The sequence below is a fragment of the Lithobates pipiens genome, unplaced genomic scaffold (assembly GCF_037356315.1).
Source record: "Lithobates pipiens isolate NorthernLeopardFrog02 unplaced genomic scaffold, aLitPip1_a1.2 Scaffold_19, whole genome shotgun sequence".
In the NCBI taxonomy this organism is placed as follows: domain Eukaryota; kingdom Metazoa; phylum Chordata; class Amphibia; order Anura; family Ranidae; genus Lithobates; species Lithobates pipiens.
In genome coordinates, this window is record NW_027507764.1 from 285,241,755 (window position 1) to 285,261,480 (window position 19,726).

At 45.5% G+C, this 19,726-nt stretch overlaps 1 protein-coding gene across 8 annotated transcripts in view; it reads left to right on the forward strand.

Moving 5' to 3' along the window:
• The window catches only part of RECK (reversion inducing cysteine rich protein with kazal motifs), a 909,451-nt gene that overhangs the window by 753,088 nt on the left and 136,637 nt on the right, over window positions 1-19,726 (forward strand). For all 8 annotated transcript variants that reach the window (XM_077491985.1, XM_077491988.1, XM_077491986.1 and 5 more), the window contains one exon: window positions 11,777-11,987. In XM_077491985.1, coding sequence (XP_077348111.1) covers window positions 11,777-11,987 — 211 coding nt within the window. The remainder of the gene's footprint in view (window positions 1-11,776; window positions 11,988-19,726) is intronic.

Here is a 19,726-nt window from a genome sequence, read left to right on the forward strand (position 1 = left end):
ATGAGGCCCTTACTGCTACCTTCTGGCAAGGCCTACCTGACCGTGTCAAGGATGAACTCGCTGGATGCACCATTCCCACCACATTGGATGACTTAATCGCATTGAACATTCAAATTGACATTCGCTTCCAGGAGCGGGCTCTGGAGAAATCCAGATCCAGTCATCCCCCTGCTGGCCGCCCAGCACAGGTAGTCCAAAGATCGGTGCAATCCTCTCCGTCTTTGACCTCTCACGTGTTGAAAGAACCTATGCAGCTTGGGCGAACACGCCTCACTCCCGAGGAGCGTGGCCGACGCATGGGACTGGGTTTGTTCCTTTACTGTGGCGATAAAGGACATCTTTTGAACTCCTGTCCAGTCCGTCCAGGAAACACCAGGGTCTAGCTCACTCAGAGGGAGGTGATCTAGACCGATCCGCTAATTTTCCTCGCTTCCCTCGTTTCACCCTTCCCGTGGCTATCCGCTGGGCTCAGAATGCCTCTATCAACTCTCTGCATACGTGGATTCTGGTGCTGTCAGGAATTTCATTGAACAATCTTTAGCCTCCGAGTTGGGCATCGCCTTTGTTGCCTTGGCGCTATACCCCTCTCCGTGACCGCAGTAGACGGCTCCTTGTGGAGTCCAATCCAGTTTAAAACCTCTCCTATTGAGTTACACCTTGGGGCTTTGCATAGTGAGGAGATCTCTTTCCTAATATTGCCTAAATCCTCCAGTCCCATCATCCTGGGCCTTCCATGGTTGCAGAAACACTCCCCACATCTTGACTGGAATTCTGGACAAGTATTGGCTTGGAGTCCTCCATGCCAACAACAATGCATTTCCAAGGTGCTACCTCCTCCTTCCATTCCTCTTGCTGAGACCTCCACAACTCCCATGTTACCTGCCCAATATCGGTCCTTCCGAGATGTTTTCTGCAAAAAGGCCGCCGATCGCCTTCCTCCTCATAGAGACTTTGACTGCTCCATTGAGCTTTTACCTGGGACCTCTCCTCCCCGTGGCCGAGTCTACCCTCTATCTATCCCCGAGACACAAGCCATGTCTGAATACGTTCGGGAAAAGCTACAAAAGGGTTTCATCAGGAAATCTAACTCACCTGCCGGAGCCGGGTTCTTCTTTGTAGCGAAAAAAGATGGTTCACTCCGTCCATGCATCGACTACAGGGGTCTTAATGCCATCACCGTGAAGAACCGATACCCTCTTCCTTTAATTTCCGAACTCTTTGACAGACTGCGTGGTTCTCATATCTTTACTAAATCTTAGAGGGGCCTACAATTTAATAAGAATCTGGGAAGGAGACGAATGGATGACCGCCTTTAACACCAGGGATGGACATTATGAGTATCTGGTGATGCCCTTCGGCTTATGCAATGCTCCAGCGGTCTTCCAAAATTCTGTTAACGAGATCTTTCGCGACCTTCTGTATGTCAGTGTTATTGTATATCTAGATGATATATTCAAATTTTCTCGCCAGACTTGCCTACCTATCGTCTTCATGTAAAAACTGTGCTACAGCGTCTAAGGGAAAATTGTCTATATGCTAAATTGGAGAAGTGTCTATTTGAACAAACACAAGTTCCATTTCTGCGCTGTATAACCACTTGAGATCCACGCTATAGTCAAATGACGGCTACAGCGCGGATCTCAAATTCCGGGACTACGTCTATTGACGTCGTCCCCTTTAAGGGCTCCCCGCGCGCTCCCGGGAGCGCGCATCGGGGAAAATCTGTGTTGGCCGTGTCCCCTGGACACAGTCAATCACAGATCGCTGTAAACGGCCAATCACAGCGGCTGTTTACAGCGCGATCGCCGCCTCCAATGGGTGATGATCTCAAATGTAAACAAATGAGATCATCACCCATTGCCGAATCTGTCTCCTCACACAGCGATAGCGTGTGAGGAGAGAGATACTGTGAGTGAGCAAAAAAAGTATTTTGTGCCATCTGTGCCCATATTTACCCTGCCAGTGCCCAGATCTACCCCGCCAGTGCCCAGATCTACCCCACATGTGTCCACCTGTGCCCACCTGTGCACCGCCAGTGCCCCATCTGTGCACGGCCAGTGCCAATCAGTGCCCATCTGTGCCGCCTCAGCAGTGCCCATCTGTGCCGCCTCAGCAGTGCCCATCTGTGCCCATCTGCTGCCTCATCAGTGCACATCTGCAATAAATTTGCACATCTGTGCAATAAATCAGTGCACATCTGTGCCGACTCAGCAGTGCCCATCTGCCGCCTCATCAGTGCACATCTGTGCAATAAATCTGCACATCTGTGCAATAAATCAGTGCACATCTGTGCCGACCCATCAGTGCCCATTTGTGCCACCTCAAAAGCACCCATCTGTGCCACCTCAAAAGCGCCCATCTGTATAATCAGTGCACATCTGTGCCGACTCATCAGTGCACATCTGTGCCGACTCAGCAGTGCCCATCTGCCGCCTCATCAGTGCACATCTGTGCAATAAATCTGCACATCTGTGCAATAAATCAGTGCACATCTGTGCCGACCCATCAGTGCCCATTTGTGCCACCTCAAAAGCACCCATCTGTGCCACCTCAAAAGCGCCCATCTGTATAATCAGTGCACATCTGTGCCGACTCATCAGTGCACATCTGTGCCGACTCAGCAGTGCCCATCTGCCGCCTCATCAGTGCACATCTGTGCAATAAATCTGCACATCTGTGCAATAAATCAGTGCACATCTGTGCCGACCCATCAGTGCCCATTTGTGCCACCTCAAAAGCACCCATCTGTGCCACCTCAAAAGCGCCCATCTGTATAATCAGTGCACATCTGTGCCGACTCATCAGTGCACATCTGTGCCGACTCATCAGTGCCCATCTGTGCCACCTCTGTGCTGCTTCAACAGTACATGTCTGTGCCACCTCATCAGTGCACATCTGTGCCACCTCATCAGTGCCCATCAGTGCTACCATGGCTAAACGAGTCTTTTCCGCTGAGGAGGCGTACCAAATTATTTCCACGGCCGACGAGAGCAACGGGTAGCTCTCCTCTTCAGATTCCTTTTCAGATTCGGATTCTGAAGCCGACATAAATTATGAGCCAGTCCTCAGCAGTGAAACACTGACTGAATCCGAGGAGGAAGATATCCGGCCCATCAAACGAAGGCGTTATAGTGAGGCAGTGCCGTCCACCAGCACCGCAGTGCCGTCCACCAACACCGCAGTGCCGTCCACCAGCACCGCAGTGCCCCGGCAAGAAAGGCCAAGTACCAGTGGGGTGTCATCTCAGCCCCAAAGGGTTAGGAGCCATGCCGGCCTTCCCTATGCCCTTCAGAACCCCTTGTGGCTTCCTCCTAATTCAGGAGAGGCCAATGTTCCCCCTTTCACTGCCCAGCCAGGAGTCCAGGTGGACACGGAGAATTTTACCCCAATAGATTTTTTTAATTTAATTTTTACGGAGGATATGTTGTCGTCAATTGTGGCCCAGTGCAACCTGTATGCACAACAATTTATTTTGCAAAATCCGACCTCTTATTATGCCCATCCCTACAAATGGAGAGACCTAACGGTGAAGGAGTTCAAGGTTTTTTTAGGCCTCACATTTAATATGGGACTCAACAAAAAAAATCAATTGCGTACCTACTGGTCAACCCACCCCCTCCACCACTCACCGCTCTTCTCCGTGGTAATACCCAGAACCAGGTATCAGATGATCCTGAGGTTCTTACATTTCAGCGACAATTCCCAGTGCCTTCCACTAAATGATCCAAGTTATGACCGGCTTTACAAAATTCGACCAATACTTAATTATTTTTCAGAAACATTCCCCAAATTGTTTACCCCGGACCAACACATATGTGTGGATGAGTCCCTTATTAAATTTAGCGGCAGGCTTAGAATGAAGCAATTTATGCCCAGCAAAAGGGCCCGCTATGGGGTGAAGGTCTACAAATTATGCGACCGAGCCACAGGGTACACATATTCATTCATAGTGTACGAAGGGAAGGACACCCAGCTGCAGCCCCCTAATTGTCCGGACTACTTGGGATCCAGCGGAAAAATTGTTTGGGACCTCATATACCCCCTATTGGATAAAGGCTACCACCTGTATGTAGATAACTTCTACACATCTCTGCCCCTGTTCCACAACCTTCACCGGAAGAAGACGCCAGCATGTGGCACCGTAAAAAGGAATCGGAAGGGCTTTCCTTAAAGTCTTGTGAATAAGAAGCTGCGAAAAGGAGAAACCGCAAGTCTGAGAAACAAGGAGGTTCTGGCAGTGAAGTGGAGGGACAGAAGGGATGTGTATATGTTGTCTTCTATCCACAATGATACCTTCGTGGAAATCCCCAGAAGGAGTGGCCCCGTAAAGAAACCCAAATGCATTTCCGAATACAATTTGTTCATGGGGGGAGTCGACTTCAACGACCAAATGATGGAACCATATCTTGTCACAAGACGGACATACCATTGGTACAAAAAAGGAGCAATTTATTTTTTTCAATTGGCCATTTACAATTCCTATGTCATTTACCGCAACTCCACCCAAAACCCCAAACGTTTCTTTGGCTACCAGGAGGAAGTTTTCACTGCCCTTATTTTCCCAAACGGCCCACCAGAAAATATCTGATCAGACGTTGTTAGTCGACTCTCCGAGTGCTACTTTCCCAATAAAATCCCTCCCAAACCAACAGGCCAAAGACGTCAAAAAAGATGTAAGGTGTGTACCAGAGCAGGAGTCAGAAGAGACACATCTTATTATTGTGCACAATGTCCTTCCCAACCAGGCCTCTGCATAGGCGACTGTTTTCGGCGTTACCATACTTCAATAAATTTTTTGTGAAGTATAGTAAACATAATCCTCAGTTCCTGCCTTCATACACCTTCACACCCCTTATGCCACTGCCTGCTCTGTAACTGACCCTGGCTTGTTATTTGACCACTCTTATGCCTGCTGATTCTGTACATACCGCTGCCTGATCTGGAACTGACCCTGGACTGTTATTCGACCATGCTTCTGCCTAACGATTCTGTACATACCTCTGCCTGATCTGGAACTGACCCTGGACTGTTATTCGACCATGCTTCTGTCTAACGATTCTGTACATATCTCTGCCTTATTTGGAACTGACCTTGGACTGTTTGACCACGATATTTACCTGCCTCTTGGACTGATCTTGTATTCTGCAACTGGACTAGTGGGATTCAACACAGGGTCTCACATATGTGAGGGGCTCCAGTATAGTTTTTCTGGAAGAAGAAAACAATTTTCTTTTGTTTTCTTATTCCTAGATTAGGGTCTGGAGACTCGGAGGCTTCAAAGAGATTTGGGAGGGAGAAGCCTCTACCCCTATCCCCATTCTGTCCTGAACGAGGCTCTACTTCTGTCTGCTGCCTGTAGGACTTACTGCCGTCATGCCGCACTGACCACACCACAAGGACCTGCCTACTACCAGGACCAATATTTTAGGCACTGCTGACATCTCTGCACTGACCCTGGACTGTAATATGGACAGTATCCCTGCCTGCTGCCTGAAAAACTGTGTTCGCTGTTGCTGACCAAGTCCCTGCCTGCTGCCTGGACCAGTGATATCCTCCTGTGGACAACTGTGCTTCTAAAACCACAGGTAATCTTTTCTTTACCCTTTGCTCAGCATAATGTATTTGGGGGTGTAATTCTTGGTATGTGCAGGCTATGTGTCCCTGGAACGCCGACGGTGTTTCTTGCATGTTGCGCCTCTGTATGTGGCCAGGCTGTGTAAACGTCTCACACATGTAGTATTGCCATACTCAGGAGGAGTAGTAGAATGTATTTTGGGGTGTTATTTTTGCTATGTAAATGCTATACGTTGGAAATATCTTATAAACTGACAACTTTGTGTAAAAAAAAAAAATGCGTTTTCATTTTTTTCCACATTTTCCAAAAACTTCTGGAAAAAATGAACCATTGAAAAGACTCATTATGCCTCATAGATTATACTTTGGGGTGTTAGCTTTCCAAAATGGGGTCATTTTCTGGACGTTTCCATTGCCCTGGTGTTCCAGGGCCTTCAAAACTGTAATAGGTGGTTGAGAAATGAAATGTGTAATTTATGCTCCTAGAATGCCTGAAGGTGCTACTTCAAAATTAGGCCTCTGTATGTGGTCAGGCTGTGTAAAAGTCTCACACATGTGGTATCGTTATACTCAGGAGTAGTAGGAGAATGTATTTTGGGGTGCTATTTTTGCTATGTAAATGCTATGCGTTAGAAATATCTTATAAATGGACAAATTTGTGTAAAAAAAAATGCGTTTTCATTTTTTTTCCACATTTTCCGAAAAATTCTGGAAAAAAATGAACCATTGAAAATACTCATTATGCCTCATAGATTATACGTTGGGGTGTTAGCTTTCCAAAATGGGGTCATTTTCTGGACGTTTCCATTGCCCTGGTGTCATTATATCGTTATACTCAGGAGGAGTAGGAGTATGTATTTTGGGGTGTTATTTGTGGTATGCACATTCCGTGTGGGAGAAATAAGCTATTACAATGAAAATTTTGTGAAAAAAAAAAATCTTAATTTTGCAAAGAATTGTGGGAAAAAATGACAACTTAAAATAACTCACCATGCCTCTTACTAAATACATTGGAATGTCTACTTTCCAAAAAGGGGTCATTTGGGGGGGCATTTGTACTTTCCTGGCTTGTTAGGGTCTCAAGAATGGAGATAGGCCTTAGTACATCAGATGTGATCTTTTTTTGCAAATCTTTATGATTTGCACCATAGCTTGTAGACTCTATAAATTTCACACAGATCATATAATATGCAAACATTTGGGTTATTTTTACCAAAGATGTGTAGTAGTATAAATTGTGGCCAAAATTTATGAAGAAAAATTGCTAATTTGCTAAATTTTGTCACAGAAACGAAGAAAAATTCATTTTTTTTCAAAATTTTCGGTCTTTTTTCATTTATAGCGCAGAAAATAAAAAACCGAGAGGTGATCAAATACCACCAAAAGAAAGCTCTATTGGTATGAAGAAAAGGACAAAAAAATCATTTATTTACAGTGTTGCATGACTGTTGCAATGAGTAATTGTCATTCAAAATGTGAGAGCACTGAAAGCTGAAAATTGGTCTGGGACTGAGGGGGGTTTAAGTGCCCAGTAAACAAGTGGTTAATCTCATCACAAAGTCTCCTCATGGACCCAGCCAAACTTTGGGCCATCTCCGAGTGGCCTCAGCCCTCTGGTCTTAAAGCCACCCAACGCTTTTTGGGCTTCACCAATTACTACCGCCAATTCATTTGTAACTACTCCACCTTGGTGCCTCCTATTACATCGCTCACCCGCAAAGGTGTTAATGCTCGGCTCTGGTCCCCTGAAGCCATTGAAGCTTTCTGCAAACTCAAGGCAGCCTTCCTCTCTGCCCCAATTCTTCTACGCCCGGACATTACTAAACCCTTTTCTTTGGAGGTTGATGCCTCTTCTGTAGGAGTCGGTGCCGTCCTACTCCAAGCTCAGCAGGGCAAGTCTCAACCTTGTGGATTCTTTTCCAAGAAGTTTTCTTGTGCTGAGAAAAACTATACCATTGGGGACCGTGAGCTACTCGCCATTAAACTAGCTCTTCAAGAATGGCGACATCTTCTAGAGGGTTCTCCCCATTGTATTACCATCTATACTGATCATAAAAATCTGCAGTATTTACAATCCGCGAAACGCTTGAACCCACGTCAAGCCCGCTGGGCTCTCTTTTTCGCCCGCTTCAATTTTAACATTACTTTCCGTCCAGGTGCCATGCCTTGTCCAGGTCGTTTGATGTAAATGATTCTGAGAATCACGTAGATCCTGGTCCCATCATTGCTCCGCATCGTATTCTAGCCACCACTCAGCTCCAGTTTACGCAGCCTCCTCCTGGTAAAACTTTTGTAGCCCCTGCACTTCGTCCCAAACTCCTTGCTTAGGCACATGTCTCCAAGTTCTCTGGACATCCTGGCATACCTCGTACTTGTGACTTTTTTCAGCGTCATTATTGGTGGCCATCTCTTCGTAAGGATGTCAAGGAATACATTCAAGCTTGTACAGTTTGTATACTTTCCAAATCTTCCACGTCCGCCCCTGCTGGGTTGCTTTTGCCCTTACCATTGCCCGATGTACCTTGGCGTTGTATTGCCATGGACTTTATATCAGATCTGCCTCCCTCAACAGGTTCTACAGTCATCTGGGTAGTGGTGGATCGGTTCTCCAAAATGTGTCACTTGATTCCTCTCCCAGGCCTACCTTCTGCTCCCAGTCTTGCCACAACTTTCATTAAGGAGATCTTTCGTCTTCATGGGATGCCTTCCCATATTGTCTCTGACAGAGGAGTTCAATTTACTGCCCAGTTTTGGAGAGCCTTGGCCAGCTCCTTTTGGATTAAATTGGATTTTTCATCTGCCTTTCATCCCCAGTCCAATGGGCAAACGGAACGTGTAAATCAAAATGTAGAACGTTTTCTCCGTGCCTTCATTTCAGCCCACCAAGATGACTGGGTGGACCCTTTTCCCTGGGCAGAGTTTGCCTTAAACCATAACACCAATGCCAGTTCTGGGAAATCTCCTTTCTTCACAGTTTATGGGCAGCATCCATCTGTTCCCTTTCCTGTTCCCATTTCTCCTGTGGTACCAGCAGCAGCTGAGACCCAAAGGTCTTTCAACTCAATCTGGAAAGAAGTCTCTGGGAATCTTCATCTAGCTGCTTCCAGGCATAAGACGGCAGCAGATCGTCATCGCCGTCCAGCTCTTAAGTTCCTGCCTGGCAATAGAGTTTGGCTCTCTACCAAGCACATCCGACTCCGGTTACCCTCAATGAAATTTGCCCCTCACTTCATTGGTCCATTTCCTATTCTCCGCCAGATCAATCCAGTGGCTTTCAAGCTCTGTCTACCCTCTCATCTCAGGATACCCAACACCTTCCATGTCTCCCTGCTCAGGCCACTGGTCCTCAATCGCTTCTCTCGCCCTTCTTCTCACCCCGCTCCTGTAGCTGATACCTCGGATCAGTACGAGATTAAAGTAATATTGGACTCCAAGTACTCCTGGGGGAAGTTATTCTATCTCATTGATTGGAAGGGCTATGGTCCGGAGGAGAGGTCTTGGGTCCCTGCCACTGATGTCTGTGCCCCACATCTGGTGACCAGATTCCATCAGAAATTTCCCTCCAAGCAAACCCCCAGATGTGTAGGGAGGCCTCGTAAGAGGGGGGGTACTGTCACAGATCAGCTGCGGAGCTGATCTGTGTCTCACCTTTACTGCAGTGGGTCGGCTGGGATCTGTTGCCCATTGTCTGGTGTTCCGCTCTGTGCACTCTCCAGCTATGGGTGTCGACGCCCTTCACCTGTTGCCTAATATATGTTTCCTTCCTGTCCAGCCCCTCATGTGCTTTTCTATTTAAATCCCTTCCTAACTAGCTACCATTACTTGAGCAACGTTTGTTTCTGAAGCTCCCCTGTGTAACCTGTTTTACCTGACTTCTCGTGAATTGATCTTCTGTGTACTGACCCAGCTTCTGATTACGTTGTCTGCAGCCCGCCCTGATCTTGGCTCACTACCTGGCTTTCCTTGCTTCATCCATCCATCCTTGTCTACAGTGTCTTCTGGTACTTCCCTAGCGAGCAGGGTGAACCCAGGGGGTCGTGGCCTGGGGTCCAAACCTTTGTGAGAGGGTTCCTGGCGGAACACCGGCTGACTCTTAGATTCCACACCCTGAGGGATTCCGTGTCACCTGCTCGCCTGGGGGTTCGCTGTAAGTAGTACCGTGACACCATGCTTTTTAACTGCAGGAGGTATTAAGCAATATGTCTGCAGGACAGGAAGTGGGTGCAATATACTACAGTAACTGCCAGTAATGGATGCCAATTTAAAGCAACAGTAAGATCATGAATATATACTGTATGGTAATCAGAACATTTAGGGTTCTAATGCTGGAAGGTGAACCTCCCCCCCCCCCCCCAGTCTTAAGTCTTTTGCAGACTCTAACAGGTTTTTTTCTAAGATTGTATTTGACTCCTTAGGGGCTGAGTAAAGGGGTCTGAATACAAATCACCACACGTTTCAGATATTTATCATTTTCCTTCCACTTCACAACTATATGCCACTTTGTGTTGGTCTATTACATTAAACCCCAACAAAATACATTTATGTTTTTGGTTGTAACGGGACAAAATACGGGGTATGAATGTTTTTTCAAGGCACTGTATATGTAGGCAAGACCACTTTGCTGTGTGTAACCTAATGTTATTTTATATGCCCTCGGGAGTTAGTTACTACAGATGGAGGTCATAATAGCTTGCAGGTCCTAACACTGAGGCATGGATTAGATATTTCCCATTATGCCTACACTGGCTAGTAGGTGCATCTATTAGTACCGACTTGTTGTTTGCTCTTTAGCAGAATATACTGTACATGACATAGGAGAGTCATGCTACAGAGCGCACCTGGAGCAGGTAGATAAAAGTATACAGAGGATGATGCTGCAGATGGACAAGAGTAGCAGTTAGGGGGACAATTGAGGCAGATCACAAGTGCAGTAAAAGGGGGCATAGTTAATATATGGAAATGTCCAAAAGGAAACATGTCATGTAGAATGGAATACTAATAAGGGAAGATAGATGTGGGACAGGGTAGGTTACTGAAGAACCATCCTGTGTCCGAACAGTCACATTCTTTTGTATTGGGGTGAGTGGGGTGGTAATGCACAAGAAGATGCTACCATTTTTTTTTAAAGGCAGCAGAACTTAGATATCATTCAACTGATTTCATAGAAGGGGTTGTTTGATACATGTAAGGGAGCTCAGTTTCCAAAATATGAAGTCCTCTGAGTGTAAAGTATGGATAAGGCAAAACAGTTTTTTTTTTTGTTTTGGACAGAGTGGAGATGAATTAGAACCCCTGTCAGTTTTTATTGTTGCCTGTGCTTCTCTATTTGTCATGTTTACTGTTATCATTGAAAGTGAAAAAGTAAATAAAATCACAAATTTTGGGCTGTCCCCAGAAAAGTATTGGGGAAAATCTTCCAATGGGGACCTTAGTTCTAGTGACCTGGGGGTCCTCAATGAATACCCCTAATTTGCAGGGAATTCCTTCACTTTGTTTGGCGATGGGACAGGAAGTGAATGGAAATCTCTGCAATGGGACACAAATGGCAAAAGAAAAAAGAACTGACGGGTTATAACCCTCACTTAAACATTCCAAAATGAAACAAAAAGTTTTGCCTATAGTTCTGCTTATAAAGAACTACAACATAAACTACTTGGTGAGTTAGAAGGCTGTAAAAATCATGTTCAGACATCTGATATGTACATTGTTGTTCTGGGACAGTTAGGACTTTCAATGATCTTTGAATATATATTCAATGACAGAGTAGAAGCAGTGCATTCGCATATAGTTTGTTGCATTATTTGTCTATGTGATTAAGGCCTAAGCCACAGGGCCAGTTTTTGGTAGTACAGTCTTGCTGTTTATTTGATTAAAGCATACTGGTAATTATGACACAGGTGTGGGGAAAGTAGTAAATTACTTCTAACCTCATTTGGATTAAAGTTTGGTGACTAATACAAAACATCTGAATATCTGATATCCTGGAATAGAAGAAAATCCGCTTTCTGCTGGTATTTTTTGCGCCACATTTACATTCACTCGGCTAATTTTGAACCCATTCCTGCATTATTCATGTAATTATTTGAGAAGTCCTTTTTTGTGTTTTTCATTTGTTCTATGTGTTCATTACTACTATATAACAGTTTTTCATCTAATAATGTAATGTTCAGAATGTATTCTTATATAATGTAATCTTTTATAGCATTTCTGCAAATCTGTGGAACCAGTCTGTGGACACAATGGCGAAACCTACAGAAATGTATGCAGTGCATATTATGATCGGGTGGCTGTGGATTACTATGGACGATGTCAAGATGTGGGAATATTCTCAGACCACAATTTTCATACTGAGTGTTCTTCAGTACAGTGTCCCCCGATTCCTAAATTTGGCTGTAAGCCAATAATACCTCCTGGTAAGCAAGTGAGCAATAATAATAGATCATATTTGTTATAGCTCTGTCATATCGTCAAACAACATTTTCATTCTTTAAAAGTGGACATGTACAGCTAATGTTAATATGCTTGAAGGGGTGGATAAATAAAGAATGTCAGAAGTGCTTTAATCCTAATCTTTTCTAGAAAAAATGCTGCTCTAGGCTCCTTTCAATACTGGTCAGATATCCAAAGGCCTAGGCCATTATGTTATGTTTGATAAAGGCAAATACAATGATCGATTGGCTGACCACTTTTACCAGTGTTGATGTAACCAAGTGGGTAGATTGAAACTGCAGTTGCTTTCTAAAAGGGATTTCAGCCCTTCTGTTAGTCATCATTTATTCCTACTAGTTAGTCTCTTAAAATAGTTTGACTATAGGTCCACCTCAGCAAAGAAAATGGTAAACTTTGTTGTGCATTGCCATTATTTTGAAATCTTTTTAGTGGTATAAATAATTGGTAAATCATATCTAATTGTACAGTACAGTGCGCATCTTGAGTATTCATAGACCCTGGGTTTAAGGCTGGTAAGGTGACTCAACGCTGGCAAGCTATTGAGGATGTCACCTCAATTATGGAGAAATTAGTATACAGGATTTATATTGCAAATTGTATTTTACCATTTAAAACTAAAATCAGAAAAAAGGAAAAATAGTGGCACTTAACTATAAATTATAACCAATGCCAAAAACATGACAGCAATTAAATGGTATGAACAACGTGTGTGAAAACAACAATTGTATCACCCTGTGATAAGTGAACCAAATAAATGTGTCACAGAACAAACAAATTTAAGATCATAAGAGTGTCCAAAAGTATCCTTTGAAATAATGTCTCTTCTTATTCCATCCACCACACCAAAGTGATCAGTGATTCTACTCCCTTAAGAAATGCACTCCCAATGCCTGCAGTTTCGTATCAGGCTTAAGCGCTTATCAGCCAAACAGCAAGTAGTGAACCGTTGTTCCAATCATACATTGTGCAAATTCAAATATTCCACATGTAAAATAATAAAGGTGCTCCAATAGTGTAAAACCGTATCAATCAATTTATTAAAACACAAAAACACTTCAACTTTTACACTCACATTTCACAGTTCAAAAGCCAGCAAATAGATATCAAAGTCACAGCAAGCCTCACTCCTGAACAGCACAAACTTTGGACTGTGGCCACGGCAGACACAAGGTGTGCAAGCTTGTAAACGTTGTACTCATCCTCTCCTCGGTGCCCAGACACAGATGCGAATCACCACTTCCCTGTTCAGCTCCAAACACTGCACATTACTGGGGATGATTGTCACACAGCCACGCCCCCGACTTTTTGTCATACACCGACTGTAGCGAAATATAAAGATATTGTCCCTGTTACACTGTGAAGTTGATGGCCAGGAATTATGGTTCCTAGAATGGGCATTCCAGGAGAGGTGGAGACAGAATGTCTACTGATGTCGGAATAAGTAAATTGGGTTAAGTAGGGTCTGAGGCAGCTTTCCATTGACCTATTGTTCAGTGTGTTAATGAATCCACCTATTATCTGCTATGGGATGTAATTACACTCCTAGTCATGTGTAGGGCTTGGTTTTATGGTTAGGGGAATGCCCCTGGAAAATTAGTTAAGAAACCCCTTGCATGGGGAAGCATATAAAAAGCCAGCTGTGGCTAAATAAAGTTGTTGATTGACTCCCCAAACTGTGAGTCATCCAGTTACTGGGGGGGTAAAAAGTGGCCGTGGATAAGTTAGCACTTCCTCAGCTTCAAGGATTCCCAGGGGACTTGAGGATCCGCTACACTGACTTCCTCATGGGGTTGGCTGCACAGCATGACAATCAAACCATTTATACCCTCCCATCCATCCCATTCACAAGGTCCGCCACAGCACTTGTGCACATCTCGTGTCCCCGCTGGTATAATCTACCGATGATCTATGTTCATAGTGAGCGCACTATGTTAAGAAAAATATGTACATGTTTGTAAAGCATCCTACTTTAAACTAACCATGTGGAGTAATGTTTGAAGAATATATAGCAGGATACATGTATTCTGTTAAACGCATACCAAATACTATATTGACTTTGATTAGGGTGTAATGCTCACTAGGAATATAGATCATCAGTAGATTATACCAGCGGGGTCTCGGATGGATGGTCCAGAGAGGTTCCGAAGGCCAAGTCTATCGTAGTCTGGCTTCTCGCCCGAACATCAGCCTGTAGGGTGAATATGCTATAGCATTACTCTTAGTGCTGTTGCAAGCATGTACCAAAGCAGCGATGTTGCTTGCTCCAATGTGGCTTCTGTTCAGAAGTCAAGGTCCCCAGCATGTTGAGCAGAGTTCTGTTAAACCTCTCTGGTTGCGGGTCTCCTTGTGGGTGATAGGGAGTAGTCCTAGACTTCTGGATGCCTAGTAGATCCAACAGTCTTTTGATCAAAGTGCTCTCAAAGTCTCTCCCCTGGTCTGAATGGATCTTCCTTTTGATCTCTCCGGAGGTCTTTTTTAGCTTAGGTAGACCCTCCTGTACTATCTAAGTGACGTTAAAGTAGCATTTAGGCACCCCTACTGTGGATACTCCAACTTCTTCAGCTCTGGCTCTGCCTTTTCCCTGCTGTTCTGTCCCTTCACAGAGGGCTCTTACTCCTTCAGGGGTAAGTTGGGTCCATTCTTCTGAGTGGTCCTGGGAGTAGTGAGGCCTTCTCAACAAAGCGTCTGCATCTCGGTTACCAACTCCTGGTCTGTACTTCAGGCTGAAGGTAAATGCCAAGAGGGCAGCCAACCACCTGTTGACCGGTGGAGTCCAGCTTTGTGGCGGTGAGCAAGTATGTGAGGGGGTTGTTGTCCGTTTTGACCACGAACACCTCAATCAAGTTCATGTCGCCCACAGTCTTCTCCATCAATCTCTGGAAGGCCTTGTGGCATCTGATTGAATTCGAAGAATCCCATAGGGGTAATGAAAGCGGTCTTCTCCCTATATTCGAGGCACATGGTGATCTGGTAATATCTGCTTTTCAGATCCAGCACACTGAACCACTTTGCCCCTGACTGCTCTGTAAGGCACCCTCTATCCGAGGCATGATGTACTTGTTGGGAATAGTCCTTCGGTTCAGTGTCCTGTAGTCAATACACAGCCGTAATGACCCATTCTTCTTCCTCACTAACACTGTTGGAGAGGCATATGGACGCCGGGATTCTCTGATAATCCCTGTTTTCTTCAGCTCAGCCAGCTTTTCTCTCAGGTCTTCAAGGTCTCCCAGTGGAATCCGTCTGACTCTCTCTCAGAAAGGTTTGTCTTCTTGCAACCGAATTTTGTGTTCGGCACTCTTTGCAAGCCCCACATCGAACTTAATTTCTGAGAAAGCAGTTCTCCATCTCAGGAGTTTGGTCTTGGCTCTTTCCATCCAAGCAGGTGTAAGGGGTGTATTCTTTGGGTAGAACTCTTCCAGGGGAATCTCTCCGTCTTGTTCTCCCACGATGCCACGCGGTGAGACTGGCGTTGCTTGACTGACCTGTCCCAGTAGCACTCTGGCTAGCACCTTCACAGGCAAGGCTGTGGTGTTGCGAACACTGACTGAGATTCTTCCTTTGCTTCTCTTCAGTGTCCTGGTTGACAACACTTCAGGGATAACCTCCAGGCCTTTATCCTCTTTCTGCCTGTCCATCTCAAGGACGATGAAGGGGCCGGGCTGTCTCCAACTCAGCTTGATAGAAGCTTTTAGGCAGACTACCTCACCCGGTTGCAACAGCTTTTCACTCTTTTCCAGATGCCAGATCTTTCCCACTCCTTCTGGGGGGGTCTTCTGCTCCCGCACAAGATCTTGGTACACCTGTGTCGGCATAGGGTGCACGCTCATAGCTGGGGTGCTCTTCTCCAGCACAAATGGTGAGAGTAGTCTTCGAACCAGGTCAGTGTTGGTCCCAATGATGACAGAATTTCTATCAGCCCCTGGGGGGGCGAGGACACACCACTGCCAGGGTATTGAAGGTTTCAGCCTTTCCTGCCACGCTTGGGTCAAAGGTGAGCTTGATGGGTAGGTAGCTATCATTGGGGAATTTCTGAGTCCCTAGGCCCCATATCTCCAGTTCCTCCAGCTTCTGTAGTGGCAGGTGTTTGAGATATTTCTTGTAAAAGTCCCTGTACAACAAGGTCACTTGGGCTCCAGTATCCAACAGGGCTTTTGTGTATATCCCTTCTATCTGGATAGGGACAATTGGGATGGTCCCACCAGCTTGGGAGGGAATTCGTGGGAAGTGACACATTTGACCCGTTTGGTGGCTTGTACCTTCACAATTGGCTTCTGTGGACTTCCCTTTTTCTGGTTTGGCTTAGCTGTGGCCCCAGGGGTCTGGTGTGTATGTTTTTTTTTGGAGTTTACTTCTGTGGCAGGGCACCCAGTTGACTCCTTCACTGGGGCCCTCTGAAGTTTTCCGCCGGCTTTTGTGTTGTTTCTGCCTTGTGTGCAGGTCAGTGATCGCCAGCAGCTTAGTGTGTGCTTTATTCTATAAACAGGTTCAGTGTGACAGTGACTGCTCATACACTAGGTGCTATAACCTATATATAACACTGATCTCGATATACTGAGTGCTATTAATTATATAGAACACTGATATCTGTACACTGAGATCCCACCTATGCACTCCGTGCAACCTCTCCAACTATCCTTACCCTCTCTCTGATCACTACCTTATTATGTTTCACTCTCTCCCTCTCCTCCACCTCCTCTCCCTCTAACCACCTAACAGTTACTTGTAGAAATCTATGCCATCTCAACCCTTCTCTTTTCTACTCTTAAGGACCACCTGTATAACAAAATTGCACCCCTGTCCAGTGTTGGTCATCTTACTTTAAAAAAGTAATTAGTTAACTTACAAATCGCTTCTCCCAAAAAGTAATTGTGTTAGTAACTCAGTTGCTACATTGGAAAAGTAATTAGTTACTCAGTAAAGTAACTGACTTTTTTTTTAAATATTCTATAGACGGGACTAGCGAAGGAAGTCAATGTCGCCACCTCCATCGGCGAGTTTGACGCTCCACAAGCCCCGTCGCCTGCTATGGATTTAAAGGGGAACTCCTATGCCGAAAAAACAGCGTGGGGGTCCCCCCAAAGTCCATAGCAGACCCTTATCCCAGCACGCAGCCCAGCCGGTCAGGAAAGGGGGTGGGGACGAGCGAACCCCCCCTCCGGAACCGTACCAAGCCGCATGCCCTCAACATGGGGGTTGCTTTGGGGAAGGGGGTCCTGTGGCCCTCCACCCCAAAGCACCTTGTCCCCATGTTGATGAGGACAAGGGCCTCTTCCCAACAACCCTGGCCATTGGTTGTCAGGGTGTCAGGGCTGGCTTAGCCTATCCTCCTCTGGGCTGGCCGCTCAGCTGTTGGCTAATTGCCAGCTCTTTTCTCTCTCCACAGTTACCAGCTGTTCCCGATGATGCTCGTCTGACCTGCCTATTTAAAGCCTTCCAGCTCATTTCTCCATTGCCTTCACGTTGGTCACATCATAAGGAACCATCTCCTGCTGTTTGTTTCAAGACTGGCTTGCTGACATCCCTCCTGGCTTCTTATCCTGTTTGCAGTTGCTCTCCTTGGATCCCTGACTTCTGGACTGGCTGATTACCCGATCTGGTTTATGAACTTTGGACTGACTACCCGATCTGTTTACTGGACTCTGGCTATGCTTGACTACGCTTTTTTCTATTTACCTTTTTATTTTTATTATTAACAAACAAGTGTGATTTGATTGTACTTCTGTCTCAGTCTGTTTCATGGTTCCTGACACGGGGTCTGTGGGCAGGGGGCTTATCAGAACCCGGGAGCCCCCTTTAATAAGTAGGGCCCCCAGATTCTGACCCCCTACCCTATGTGAATGAGTATGGGGTACAATGTACCCCTACCCATTCACCTGGGGAAAAAAGTGTTGTTAAAAAAAACACAACACAGGTTTTTAAAGTACTTTATTAGACAGCTCTGGGGGTCTTCTTCCGACTTCGGGGGCCCTCTCGCCAGGTTCCTCAGCTATTTTCTGCTCTTTTACCACTATTTCTTTTACTAGCGGAGGAGCCCGGATTTCTCCTTCGTCACTGCCGTCGTCCGGGGGTCTTGTTCCGTCCTAACCCTTCTGTCTACAACACTTCACTTCTAGCCTCACTGGACACAATTGCTCCTCTTACCACACACAGAATCAGGCCCCGTCCCCTTCAACCTTGGCAAACAGATGACACTAGAAAACAGAAAAAACACAGCTGTGCTCTTGAGCACCTGTGGCGTAAAACGAAGTCTCAGAAAGATTTCAATCAGTATAAATCTGCCCTCCAAATATACAATTCCTGCTTCCTCACTGCCAAGCAGACCTATTTTATCTCTTTTATTAACACCTTATCATACCATCCCGACAACGCTTCTCTAACTTCAACTCTCTACTTTGTCCTCCACCCACCAACTCACTCACTGCCGAGGAGATCGCCAATCACTTCAAACAGAAAATTTATGAACTATCCCGAAGCCGCCTTAACTGAATTCTTAGATGAAATACCACTCCTGACAATACAGGGGGAAGACAAAAAAGTGCTAAATGTACCTCTATCTCTAGCAGAATTTCAACTTGCCCTGGCAACATTCCCTAATTTTAAGGCCCTGGGAAATGATAGTCTCACAATTGAGATGTACAAGAAATTTGGAGGCATACTCCTACCGGAATTGCTTCATACCACCAAGGAAGCACATGCTAATGACTCCTTACCAGACTTCATGTACAAGGCAGTAGTGATGGCCGAACGGTTCGCCCGGCGGTCGTTTCGCGGCAAATTTTCGGCTGTTGGCGATTCGCCCGATTGGCGGACTATTGCCGCAGTTCGCCCGGCGGACTTCCGTGTTTACTGTGTAAAAGAACTTTGACCTATGATGACACATCCATCATGTGGTACAGGACAGCCAATTGAGACATTACAGCACATGGACACTTGGACATTCCCCCTAACTTATAAATACACCCGATCCGGCGGCCATTTTACATTCTTTCTTCTGTCAATATAGGGAGAGGTTGCTGTGTGGAGCTGGGAGAGATTGCAGTGACCCAAATCGCTAGCTATTTGGTACACAAAAGTTCTTTTCAGGACTGGTATAGGTGTTAGGTGTAGTTCAGGATATAGGTTTGAGGCAGTGCTGTGCTAGTGATTGTTGCAGCAGCCTGATTGTCTTTTGTCAGTTTAGAGAAAGGGACAGGACGGTGTGTGCTGCAGGGAGAGTCAGTTTAATCATTAGCTGTTACTATCAGGTCCACGAAAGTGCTATTCCAGTAACCAGTTATTGTTCCAGCAGCCTCTGTTTTGTCAGTTTATATAGGGACAGGCAGGAAGCTGTGTGTGAGGCAGTGAGGGTCAGTTTAATCAGTAGCTGTTACTATATTAGGTCCACAAAGGTTCTTTTCAGGACTGGTATCAGTGGTATGGTAATAGGCTTGTACACGTATAATATTCTTTCTTCCAAATATAGAAAGAATATTATACTTGACTGCTGCCCTTCTGCTGCAGTCTGCTAATCAGTCACAACCTACTTGTTCCACAAAGGTCCTTATAAGGACTGGTAAGATCTAGGGTGCTACAGTACATAGGGTTGAGTGAGGTACAGTCTGCTATTCTATAAGGACTGGTATAGGTCCACAATACATAGGGTTGAGGTGCACTACTGCTGACCGCTGCCCTATACTGCAGCAGTCCTTCATCAGTATAGGGA